At 55.0% G+C, this 13336-nt stretch overlaps 1 protein-coding gene across 1 annotated transcript; it reads right to left on the bottom strand.

Moving 5' to 3' along the window:
- Window positions 1-443: 443 nt before the first annotated feature.
- Window positions 444-11649, bottom strand: LG01H21orf58 (linkage group 01 C21orf58 homolog). The gene is made up of 8 exons (XM_074320922.1): window positions 11456-11649; window positions 10568-10628; window positions 10196-10281; window positions 9567-9725; window positions 7279-7390; window positions 1636-1746; window positions 953-1172; window positions 444-633 (listed from the first exon to the last, which is right to left on the bottom strand). The coding sequence occupies exons 1-8, from the start codon at window positions 11513-11515 to the stop codon at window positions 588-590; spliced, it is 855 nt and encodes a 284-aa protein (XP_074177023.1). The 5' UTR covers window positions 11516-11649; the 3' UTR covers window positions 444-587.
- Between the last annotated feature and the right edge of the window lie 1687 nt (window positions 11650-13336).

The raw sequence follows: 13336 nt of genomic DNA, 5'->3' as shown, positions 1-13336 counted from the left end.
TGGAACCAGATCAGTTGCCCCAAAGCGGCCATGAAAACAGTCGTGATACTTAAAAATGACACTTACATGAAGACTATTAAAACAGCAAGAGGACATAATTCCAAGAAGAAAACGTACCAAAGACAGTAAAGGTAACGTATTCATTTTGGTTCTTCCAAGAGAAGCAGAAGAGCAAATGGAACAGAGTCCGGTGGCCATGTGCAGCTTCTGCCGGTTCATCTCTGGAGCAGGACTTGGGCTGCATGTGGGTCCAGCCACACAGTAGCGCTTTCCTCACAGGACATCAGCTCACACTCTGCAGCTCGCTCCTTCTGCCCCTCAGCACGGCCACCCGGGTGGACAGCAGATCTCCCAGTTTTCAGTCTATTTGACGGGTCATGGTACTTTTCCCGTAGGAAGGTTTATATTCTTATGTGGCTAAATCTATGGGTCTTTCCTTCTGTGGCTCCAGGGCAACTTTCCTAAGGAAATCCCTGTTTCCTTAAGACCCTCCCGAGTCCGCCGCCAGGGACGGCTGCCGGGCTTCCGCCTGGTTTTCCGGCCACTCCTCTGCTGGGAGGACAAGGACCGGCCGGCCATCGTGGGGCTCACACGCCCGGAACCTGAGCGGGCAGGGCGTCGTCGGATGCCACCCTAAAGGAAAGGCAAGATGTCTGGGTGCTGTCACTGTTGGGTCTGGCTCCTGCTGCCAGGCTGGGTTGGGGCCCTCGCCCACCGTGCTTGTACTGGACACTCCCAGAGCCCCCCTGCTGGGCTGAACAAATGACCCAAGCAGCGGGCAGCTCCCCGGGAGGACGCCGTGGGGTCCTTTCCAGGTTCCGCGCTGCACCCTGCGGGCCTGACAGAGACCGGACGTCCACTGGCTTCTCGGCAGGGGTGGGAAGGGGCGACCCGGGCCTGGGGTCCTCCCGCAGCCCACAGCAAGCTGGCCTTGAGCCCCGCCAGGACCTACGCGCTCAGGGCAGCGGCTGGAGGGCCGGTCACGTGGCGCACGGTGGGCAGGAAGCTGGCGGCCGGCGGGAGGGCGGTGGCCGGGACCACCGGGGACCACACGGAGTAAGGCGCGGGTGAGCCGGGCGCAGGGACGGCCTGCAGCGGGGCTGGGGGCGCGTAGTGGTGGTGGTGGTGGTGCACGGACGGCGGCTTCCGCTTCTCAGCTCGCGGGACGGCGGCGTGAGCCCGCTGCGGGAGATCGGCACACGCAGCGGCCCATTTCAACGCGACGCGGCGCTGCGGCTCGCCTGCCCCTCCGCCGGGTTCCGGGCTTGGGGCGGGACGGGAGCCCGGAGTGGGCGGGGCCGGAGCCGGGGGCGGGCGGGGCCAGAGACCGGGGTGGGCGGAGCCGGAGCCGGAGGGGACGGGAGCGTTGGGAGAGCCTGGCCCAAGGTGGCAGGTTTCTGGGCCCCAGACTGCACGACCCCTTCCTCATCTGGGGGAACAGGGGAGCACTGGGAGGCTTCACAGCTCATCACAGACCCCCCAGAGCCCAAACTGTGCTTTTCAGAGTTACACAGATGCACAGATTCCAGAAGAGAAGCCGCCCAGGTCCTGGGGTGTTGACTTGGGTGGCCTCCTTTGCCTGGTGTCTGCTCCAGGCTGAGCCTACCTGCAGGGTGGGGTGCAGGGGTGTGGCCTGCGGTCCACGGGAGGGTGCCAGCGCCGATGGGGGCAGGGCTTGGAGCATCAGGCTTTGCATGATGACCTGGTGCATCTGTGCTGCCTGCAGCAGCAGCATCTCCACCATGTCTGAAAGGGGTGGGGCTGTCACTCACCGCCTGCTCCGCCTGGCGGGGCCTCACCTGAGAACAGAGCTTCCAGACAGCGTGTTGAAACAGATGTAGTGCATTACGATCCCCAGGGCCACCGGCTCAGGGGTCTGTGACCTCCCCAGATGTGAAACTTCCAGGTCAGAGGGTGTGTATGCTGTGAAGTGTGTGGACGGGCCCAGGCGCGCTCCCGGGCCCAGGTGGGCTCTGGACAATCACCTCCACTTTGCCTTCCTACTAGTAGATGCCTCAAGAGAGAGGCGGAGGGACATGGAGACAGAAGGGGAGACACATAGAGGAGGCCATGTGATGACCAGGCAGACACTGGAGCGATGCAGCCACAAGCCCAGGACGCCTAGAACCACCCGGAGCCACTGCTGGAAGAGGCAGGAAGACCGTGCCCTGGAAGGAGTGCAGCCCCGCAACACCTTGATTTTGGACTTCTGGCTTGCAGACTGGCAGAGGAGATTTCTGCTGTTTCAAGCCACCTGGCTTGTGGTGCTTTGTATGGCAGCCCCAGAAAACTAAGACATTCACCAACTCTGGATACCATGACGTAAATTTTGTAGGTGTGAGAGGTAAACATGGGTCCTTTCCACAGCAACCAGGCCCTGGAAAGTAGGCATTTCCTCCAGCCTCTTTCAGCCTCACCAAACGAAGGTGGGTCCCCTAGGAGCAGTCACACAAACAGGAGCCTGGAGGCCTAGGACCAGGGGCTCCAACAAGACATGACACGCCAGCAGACAGCCTCCCCACTCAACCACAATGCTTCCCTGGGTCCCCGGCCGGTCAGCCCATCTGCAGATGTTGGACTAGCCAGGCCTCCATAATAGCACGGGCCAGTTCCTTAAAACCCATCTTTCTTTCTGTGTACAACTCCTGTCGGTTCTTTTTCTCTGGAGAGCTCTGACTGACTGATTTTGCCACAGGGCTGGGGAGTTATGGGGATGGGGGCCCATAGCCAGACTCCTGCAGCACCACAGCTGTGGGGACGGCCCCACAAGACAAGAGTGGGGAGGCTGAGTCTGGCAGCCCACCTGGAGAGACCCTCGAGGACATGGGCCTGGGGCTGTCCCCACCACCGGCAGCTCTGAGGAGGATGCGTCTCCAGTCAGGCCCGCAGGACTCCCACTGACAGTCAGGTGTGAAAAGATGAAGACGACCAGAGGGCACGGAAATGGACCCACGCCATTCACTACTGCCTCATGACAAAGGGACACATCAGTACAGTGGGACAGAGTCTTCAGTAAATGGCACAGGGTCAAACTAATGTCCATGGCAAAAAAATAACATTGATCCGTAAGCCACAGCACACACAAATCTCCAGATGGATTGTAACTCTGAACGGGAAAGGTAAACAAAGCCATAGGAGAAGATACGACCTGGAGCAGGTAAGGACTTCTTAAACAGGACACCAGAGGCACCAGCCATAAGGAAAAGCCTGAAAACTGAGCTGTATTAAAATTCACTTCTGTTCATCCAAAGACACCGTGAAGTGGAAGAGGGCAGGCCACAGACGGGACTTGATATTTGCAATACATGGCTCATAAAGGGAGCCACTGTAGGATGTATAAAGAATTCCTAGAAATCAACGAGAGGCAGGCAGCCTGACGGACAAACGGGCAAGATACTTAAATGACACGTCACAAAAGAGGATATTCAGATGGCCAATAAATATATGAAATGGTGAAATGCCAATCGAGACCAGAGCGAGCTACCATGGCATACCCACCAAGCTGGTGAAAATGGAAGAACACCCAGCGTTGGAGAAGTGCTGTGGGCACCTGAAATTCTCCCTTCCTTCCGTGGCGTGACAACGGGACATCTCATTCCTGGGCACGGGCCCCACGTGTGCGTCAGCTCTGCTGTACTAGCCCCCCCACTGGAAAGAACTGGAACCCCCAACCCCAAAAAGAATGGGCTCACAACCTGTGGGATCCCAATGTGATTGGATAGTGTGGTGGCTGAGTAGTGACCCCAGCGATGGCCACATCCTAACCCCCTGAACCTGTTACCACGTTTTGTTACAGGGAAAAGGGGGGACCTTGCAGGTGTGATTAAGTCAAGAATCTTGGGATGGATGGAGGCAGCCCCCGTCCTCATGGACGGATGGACCGACAAGCAAAACATGGTCCGTCCACGCAGTGGAATGTGACTCAGCCTTAAGAAAGAGGGCATTCTGACACCAGCTGCCACATGCAGGAACCCTGAGGACATTACACTGTGACGAGCCAGACAGAAGGACAAACACTATGAGTCCCCTCACACGAGGTCCCCGAGGAGTCAGATCCAGAGACAGGAAGTAGTGGTGCCAGTGCTGGGGGAGAGAGTGGCGGGTAGTGCTTAATGGGGACCAAAGTTCAGTTTGGGAAGATGGGAAGTTCTAAAGATCTGTCGCACATTTTTTTTTTAAAGATTTTATTGGGGGAAGGGGAACAGGACTTTATTGGGCAACAGTGTGTACTTCCAGGCCTTTTTTCCAAGTCAAGTTGTTGTCCTTTCAGTCTTAGTTGTGGAGGGCGCAGCTCAGCTACAGGTCCAGTTGCCGTTGTTAGTTGTAGGGGGCATAGCCCACCATCCCTTGCGGGACTCAAGGAATTGAACTGGCAACCTTGTAGTTAAGAGCCCACTGGCCCATGTGGGAATCGAACCGGCAGCCTTCAGAGTTAGGAGCATGGAGCTCTAACAGCCTGAGCCACCGAGCCAGCCCAGATCTGGGGCGCATTTGAATACAGTTATCACGGGGTGTCCGGATGGCTCAGTTGGTTAGGCGCGAGCTCTCAACAAGAAGGTTGCGGGTTCCACTCCAGGATGAGATGGTGGGCTGCGCCCCCTGCAACTAAAGATTGAAAATGGCGACTGGACTTGGAGCTGAGCTGCGCCCCCCACAACTAGATTGAAGGACAATGACTTGACTTGGAGCTGATGGGCCCTGGAGAAAGACACTGTTCCCCAATATTCCCCAATAAAAATTAAATTAAAAAAATGAATATAGTTATCACCACTCAGACATGGTCACGATGCTAAATTTTGTGTGTTTTTACCACAATATTTTAAGTTAATTAATTTTTAAAAGGGAATCTTGAGATGGGGAGATTATCCTGGATTATCTGGGTGGGCCCAGGGTAATCACAAGGGTCCTTCGGACCTGTCCAGAGGAAATAGGTATCGACCTAGATTTGAATATGCAGCAAAACTAGTGTTTAAGACCCAAGGGAAATGGCGGCTGGATGGCTCAGTTGGTTAGAACACGATGCTCATAAACACCATGGTTGCCGGTTCGATCCCCGCATGGGCCAGTGACCTGCGCGTTTCACAACTAGATGGAAACAACTACTTGACTTGGAGCTGATGGGTCCTGGAAAAACACACTTAAATACATATATATTTAAAAGGTTTCTTTTTAAAGGGGGGGGGGAATGGAACATTTGCAAGAAAGTAAACAACACGGGAGACTCAGTAGCCTGTTATAAAGAAACTTATGAAAGATTTCAAGATGGTAGAAAACGATTCCAGAAGGATGGCCCAAGATACAGAACAGGGTGAGGTAAATTCTAACAATGTTTCCTGTGTGGAATGATATCATGTGTATTTCTGTGAAGTTGTTCTAACAGGCAGGACTGAAAGGGTAACAGTGACGAGTAGGTCAAGTGAGCAGGGAGCCACCGTGTCCCAAGTCCCCAGTTGGTGGGCGAGGAGGTGGCACAGGACACTGTGTTTGACTTTATAGCCAACGGCCCAACAGTCTCGAGTGCTGTCACAGTTCTTCTGAGAGTTCACACTTTTACATTGAAATATTTGACCAGTTGGATTCGTTCTGGAATAAAGAGCACGAACTTGACTTTGCTTTTTCTAAATAGCTAGCTACATATGGAACATTCCATTTCTGCCAGTGATTTTTAAATGCCATGTTTTCTCTTTTAAGGTACGTGAGCCTTTGCACATACAAACACGTACAAGCACACATGTACACAAACACACATTAGCACATGCATGTGCACACATAAGCACACACATGTACACACAAACACATGTGTGCGTGTACATGCTCACAAAACACATGTAAGGACACGTACACATAAAAACAAGCACAAACTTGCACATACATGCACACATGGACAGACAGGAGCATATCTACATGCACAAACACACAAGCACACGTGCACACACAAGCACATGTGTGTGCACACACTGTACACATAAACACATAAGCACATGCACACATATAAGCACATGTACACATACACACATGCACACACATATACAAGCGCACATGTACACAAAGACATAGGCATGCGTACATGCAAAAACACATAAGCACACATGTACACATACAAGCATGTGTGAATGCGCACACACATACAAGCACACATATGTACACATACACACACACACCCGGATTGCTCAGTTTGCCTCTGGAACCCAACAGATGTCACTAAAGTTCATCTGGAAAGACCAACAAGGGGTAACAGGGACACACTGGCAGGGCTGCCCTGTGAGAGTGCCGGCTCTGCCCCCGGCACCACCAGGCGTGAGCTGTGGGACCCGAACTGGCTCATGCTGCACTGACTCAACAAGTGAGCTGCAGTCACTGGGACACAACTGGTCAGACGACCCTACACACGGGTCTGTGTGTCCTTGGCGCCAGCACTGTCAGTCACTAGGGAAACGCCGATTGAAACGGCAGTGAGTGCCCACCGCCCCCATTAAATCGGCCAGCTGAGGACATGCAGGACTGGAGCCTCCGACTGGGGGGTCACAGTGGTATAGGCTCTGTGGGAGCGGGGACATACTGCCTGCCGTTCAGCCGCTCCACTCCCGTATTCACCAGGAGAGATGCGGACACGTTGCAGGGAGACTCGGGCCTGAACGCCCACGGCAGCTTTGTGGGTGGTAACCAAAACCTGCAAACATCCCAAATGTCCGTCAACAGGCAGAAGGACACAGAAACTGGTTCGGCGGTGCCAAGGGACACAGCTGCGGTCATGCCTCTTAAAACCATCGCGCCGAGTGAACGTACAAAAGGGTTCATCCTGTGTGATTCCCTCCCTGCACATAAAAGTCTAGAAAATGCAAGCGCACACACAGTGACGAGCTGATCAGCAGTTGCCTGTGGGGGCAGAAAGCAGGGAGTGAAAAGGGCTGAGGGAGCTTTCGAGTTGGTGGTTTCTTCCCTCTCTTGACGTAGTAATGGCTCAGGGGTGTGCGCACATGTCAAAACTTATCAAATTGTACGTTTTAATATGTGCAAGTTACTCTATGCCATCCCAATAAAGCAAGTTTAAAAGTCAAGTATTCAAAAGTTATTTAAAAAGAAGAAGCAATTTAACCGAGGTTTTTGCAGAGCTAGTGACTGGAAGCCTTTCTCAAAGTTCAAGCTGTTTTCATGTTGGGGACACGTAACTTCAGTCGAGCAGCCAAAGCTGACCCTCAATAACCATCCTGCTTACAACTATTTTTCCTTGAGCACAGAATTTCATAAGCCCATACAGTATTAATATGGAACACTTACCTTCCTTAATACTTCCTGACCTTTGAGTGGGGAAGGCCTGGGCAGCGGGGAGCTGTGCAGTGAGTGGCTGCTGAGGTAGCTGCTGAATGATGGTGGTAGGAGGCTGGGGGACCTAGGAAGAGCCAGGTGGTTAGCTACCTGAATGTGTCCTTGTAGTATCTACAGCAGTCACCCACCCACCCATCCCTGCCCATCCCCCCATCTATCCATCCATCCATCCATCATTTACCCTTCCTTCCTTCCTTCCACCATTTATCCACCTACCCCAGCCCCATCCACACATCCATTTGTCTATCCATCCATCCAAGGGTAACTTTAAATGCTTAACCCTAGAGGTTGAATTGATGGCTGAATAGGTAACCATCACTTAGGAGAAGTATGTTATGGACTGAATGTTTGTGTAAGCCCCCCCCCCCATCATCTGTTGAAGCGCTAACCTCCAATGTGACTGTATTTGGAGACAGGGCCTGTGAAGAGGTGACAAAGGTTAAATGAGGTCATAAGGGTGGGGTCCTGATCCAATAGGACCGGTGCCCTTATGAAGAGAGACAGCAGAGCTCTCTCTGTTATGTGAGGACTGTGAGAAGCGGCATTGCAAGCCGGGAAGAGAATCCCCTCCAGGAACCAGATTGGCCGGCACCTTGATCTTGGATTTCCAGCCTCCAGAACTGTGAGACACACTTCTGTTGTTTAAGCCGCCCATCGTGGCACTTTGTTATGGTGCCTGAGCTGACGCATACGTGGTATTTTTCATGTCTCCCACATTTCCTGGCTTCAGCTGGCTACGCTAACCCTTGGCTTCATTCATCCTGCTTCATAGAGGCACCCAATGACCCCGTCATGAAAAGAACCTCTGGCTTCTCTCGAGTCAAAATAAAAGCTTGAGGATTCCCAGCATGCCCTGGGTGCTGAGCGGGCCCCAGGAACCCGTTTGCTGTCAATCCTCCTTCCCCTCCCCCTGCTGTTCAAGGCCTGACCCCCAGTCTTCCCTCTCAGTTCGCAGGCGGCACCACAGGCCGTGGGGGGCAAGCTTTCTCTGTGGAGGGCCAGACAGTGGCCATCTGGGCCCCAGGCAGCTGCTTGGCACAGACACATCAACTAAAGAGGCTGGTCCACTGAGACTATGGATGAACACTGAGGCTTCATTTCATATCGTTTTCGTGTGTCCAAACTATTATTCTTTTGATTTTTCCCCCCAAACACTTAAAATGTAGCAGCCTGCTTAGCTTGCCAGTTGTGCAAACACAGATGACTGGCCAGCTTTGGCCACAGCCATCGTTGCCCCCTGGCATGGACCAAGGAGGCCCTCTGGGCACTCTGCCTGTCCTTGCTGAGTCCAGCCTCTAGAAATCCAGTGACCAAGGGCCCTGTGTGCCCTCCTGGTGTCACTGGGCCTGAGGCTGAAACTCGCAAACATGGCCAGGCCCTGGTCAAGGACAGGAAGTATGAACAGGCTTGGGGCTGAGGGAGCCTCCTACACGGACAGCCCACACTCCCAGCTGGAAGGGGTTCCAGGTGAAGACCACAGGGCGTGGGCTGGGAGACAGCCTGGAGCAAAGGGGGCTCTGGGGCCCCGTGAGCATGGATCCCTGACACCACCCACCATGTGCTGCCAGAGTCCTCTCTCCAAGAACTAGTGTCCTCTGGGTCCCAGACCCAGCCTGCCGCCACCCTCAGTGTTCCTGGCCGGCCAGTGCAGAACCTTCTCAGCTCGGCCTGCCCACCTCATGGGCCCTGTCTTCTCCCCCGTCACACTGATCTCCCCAGGCCCCGCTGTGCCACAGCTGCGTCCCTCCTCTGGGCACCCAGCTGGCCTCTGATACAATCCCTTTCCCTCAAGAAAGCCACCGCCACTTGATACTGTTTGCAACCCAGATGATGAAAAAAGGTACAAGGTTCTCAAAACTGGAACCCTTTTACCTTTTTTCGTTAAGCTTCATTATGAAATTTTGAAAAAGAGTTGACACACATCTTCCCCCAATCCAGGGTCCTCCTGAGGCTGAATTTCCTAATACTACTCCTAGAGCAACCGTTAGGACCTGGGGCCAGACCCCAGCCTCCCATCTGTAAGGAGGGGAAGAGGCTGGCCCTCCCCAAAGCCCTGTCTCAGGGGCCTACAGGACTGGCAGATTGAGCCACCGAGGTCCCCTGAGGGCAGTAGATGCAGTAGCTGCACCCTGTTGGCTATGGGTCAACAACCCTCTTCAGACCACTGTCACAAAGCTGCTGACGTCGCAGAGAAAGACCTGTTTGATGGGTCTCTGTGGGCACTTGGGAGGGAGACCTACCTGGTGTTGGATGACCTGAAGCGGCAGCTCTGGGGCCGGTAGGGGCTGCGAGGTGGCGCCGTAACTCCCTGGGGGCAGCTGTGGGGACAGCACTGGCCCGCGGGCTGCTGTGCTCGGCGCCCTCCAGGTACGAAGGAGCTTGTCCGCGAGGTGTTGTTCCTGCAAGGCAACCAGAGTGGCAGAGGGGCGTGGCGCCTCATGCGGGGCACAGTGACAATAACGCTGCTCTTGAAATTTACCAAACGCTGCGAAGTAGTTGCAGGTTCCAGCCACCTCAGAGTCTCCTTGGCTACAGAGTCGCGGACTCATCACAGGGTCGGTGGACCCAGCACGTGGCCCGGACTCATTCTGGGCCCCGCCCCGCCGCCTCCACTCCCAGTTCCGGTGGGAGGCGGGCTGTGCGCGGCATTCCACCCCTGCGTGTGCGTGGGAGCAGGGCTCTTGGTCCCGCACTGCTTGTCAGCCCAGCCCGCAGACAGTAAGCCACTGTGGGACCCAGGTGCCAGCCAAGGCTCGCTGCTCATGGACGCCAGTGACCCACCCACGGGTCCCAGAGAACCAGAAAGACCAGACACGGCCACCCCCACGCGCCTGAGCGCCGGCCAAGGCTTGCTGCACTGCGGGCCTACCCTGAGTCTCTGCAGAAGGTCCCTCCTGGTTCTCAGAGCGCTCTGCAGGGCAGTGTCCGGCGGGTCCTCGTGTCCTGGGGACAAACCTGGCACCAAAGTGCAGACGCGTCAGAACTCCAGCCTCACCTGCCCAGGATCTGGGGTGGCATGGGCCTCTATTTCCTCATCTACAAAATGGGGGTGATGGACCCAGTCCTGGTATTTTCAGACTAAAGGTGAGGATGCGCTCAACAGTCCCTGGGCTGTGCATGTGTAAAGATGAAAACCAAAGCTTTCAGCTCTGGATGGAGCAGCAAGACCAAGCGCAATTTGTGGTCACAGAACGAGGAGGGACCTGAGCAGAAGGGGGTTCCCCATGCAGCCGGCTCTTACCTGGCATGAGGTGGGGGTCCTCAGAATCCCCTTCCACATCCTCACGTTCCTGCTGCAGTTTCTGTGAGGAAATGACATTATGATGGGGACCTGGGCTCGGTCCCCAGGTGCAGGCTGGGTGTGAGCAGGGCATGGGCAGGCGTGGCACCTGCCCCATACTCCTGGAATAACCCAGAGGGTTCTGGAGGAACCAGCGCCCCAGATGGAGGGGACTGAGCAGGAAGAGCTGTGCGACAGCGGTGTGGGACAGACGGCAAGGGTCATCGTCCCCTCTCTGTGTGTGTCACTTCCATACAATGCACACGTTCCACTTTAAACTCCAAAGGCAGATGCTCTGATATATGTGGCCCCTCACACAGCTTTCTGAAGAGCAGGACTCAGCTGGCTCTGGGCTGGGCAGCCACGATCTGGGCCCGTCCGGGGTAACCCCTGCAGCCCCTCCAAGGTGGCCCATGGGCAACCCGACTGGGGGGAGGTGCAGGGCTGGGAGGATCATGCAGACCCCCAGAGAAGAGTGAATCAGAGTGAGGAACGTCCTCCAGGCCGCCAGCCCCAGGCCCAGCCTGAGGAATGTCAGTCTTGCATGGGTGGAGAGGGGCTTGTCTCTGTCTTCTCTAAAACACTGAAGGAAGCCCAGAAGCTCCTTGGGGGACCTTCATGGGGCCTTGGAAGTGCTTGGGCCTGTGGGTGCTTTCATGACTGCCTCCTGGCTGCAGAGACTGCCAGAAGAACCTACTTAGTTCTTTGTAAACACAGAAGAAAAAACAAGAAACCAGTCCTTCATCATGAGGCTAAAAACCACAGGAGAGCATTTGTTCAGACGCAGGAGCTCTTATAGGAACAATGTCTTGCCTTTTAAAGCTGCACCCCTCTACCTGGCTGTATTACCTTCTCCAAGAGTTTCAGGGTCAGTCGGGCCATTTGATCTGCCACAGAGGAGTCCAGCATCCTGGGAAGCAGGAGAGTGGAGGCCGCAGGCCCCTTCCCACCCCGGTCGTCAATTATCTGCAAGAGAGCACCACTCAGCTATCCACAAGCAGCATGAGCCCTGGTGTCATTGAAGGATCTGACGCTGTGCTCAGTGTCCCTCCTGGAGACCCGCCTCTGCCAGGGAGCAGAGGGGCCCCACATCCCCTGGAAGGCAGAGTCCAGGGCCAACCCCTGCATTCCCTTGGCAGTTGGTTGCCAGGCACGCAGACAGGGAGGCCCCGGGTTGCTGGGTTTCTGCTGAGAGTCCTTCCCAGGCCCCGCCTGGTCCCCAAGCAGGGGTTACCTGCAAACACAGCCATCCCCAGGTGTGGCCAGGTGGGGCTTCCTCGGAGGGCAAAAATGGGCAGCAGCTGGGGTCCGGGGACAGAGCAGGGTCCTGGGCGGAGCATAGTTCCCACCCCACCATGCAGTGTCCCCACCCTCAGGACAGAGCCCAGAAGAGGGTGGTGTTGTGGGGAGGGGGCAATATATCCATTTCCCTCTCACGCAGGGGCCTGTGGGCTGCATCCATTGCCGCCTCCAGGAGGCCAGGGGCCCCTGGCCGCTCCCAGGCACCCTCCGAGCCAGACAGGAGCAGAGCTCAGACTCCAGGAGAACTGGGTGGGGACACCAACTCCCTGTAGATTTCAGGAACTTCCTGGTGGTAGGAGCCTGCCAGCCAGTGACCCACCCGGGGGCTTCCCAGGTGGGGCTCGATGTGCAGCCATCCCACGGACACCTAGCCGGCCCCTAGTGGGACACCAGCTCAGGGACCCCACCCCTCTGGGCGGGAAGTGAGTCCAGCGCTTGGACTGCCTGGCCGGGACCCCAGCCCAGACACCGGTAGGCATCCTCGTGGCTGCAGGGCAGGGGTACCTGGGGAGAGTGATCCGCCTGTCCGCAGGTGCCAGCAGTACAGTGTGCCCAGTAGGGGAGGCCTTTTGTAATGGTATTTTCAGGGACTCTAGCTGGGAGGTGGCCCATTATTCGACGGGCTTTCCATTTCAACTTTACAAACTGGTCCAGAGCACTGATGAAGGGATGTATCACAGTTGAACTTGGCGTGATGGCCACAGTCCAGGGTTGGGGGAGGAGCAGGGCTCGGCAGCCTACAGCCTCCTCCTCATGCAGCTGACCCAGAAATTTCCATCAGATGGCCAAAGGTGGGATGAAACCCCTTAAGCTGTCCATACACCTCTGTATTTAGGTTTCATATGTAACATAACCCGAACATTCAAGCAGGAGTAAGCACAAAAACTAGTTAACTCAGCAACTCAAGGAAGCTAGGAGATGATCCCAGTGAGGATGAGTTAGACAGTTTTAAAAAACTTCATTTTTTAGAACAGTTTTAAATTCACAGAAAAATTGAGAAGATTTACGGAGTTCCCACAAATAGCTCCCTAGTTATTAACATCTTATATTAGGATGATCTATGAACCTATATTGATACATTTCATTAACTCAAGTCCATACTTCACGTTCTCATTTTTTTGCCTAACGTCCTTTTTCTGTCCCAGGATCCCATCCAGGACACCACATGACATTTAGTCATAGCTCCTTTGACTCCTCTTGCTTTGATGACCTTGACAGTCTTGAGGAGAATGGGTCAGGGTCATTGTAGAGTGTCCCTCTGTTGGAGTTTGTCTGTTTTTTTCCAGATTGGACTGGGGGAGCGGGTTGTTGGGAGGGAGACCACAGAGGTGCAGCGCCCTTCTCATCACATCCTATCCGGCGCCTACCGTCAACCTGACCTGTCTCTGATGGTGTTGACCTTGATCACCTGGCAGAGGTCGTGTCTGT

Source organism: Rhinolophus sinicus, linkage group LG01, assembly GCF_036562045.2.
Source record: "Rhinolophus sinicus isolate RSC01 linkage group LG01, ASM3656204v1, whole genome shotgun sequence".
NCBI lineage: Eukaryota > Metazoa > Chordata > Mammalia > Chiroptera > Rhinolophidae > Rhinolophus > Rhinolophus sinicus.
This window is presented reverse-complemented; position numbering and strand designations above follow the sequence as displayed.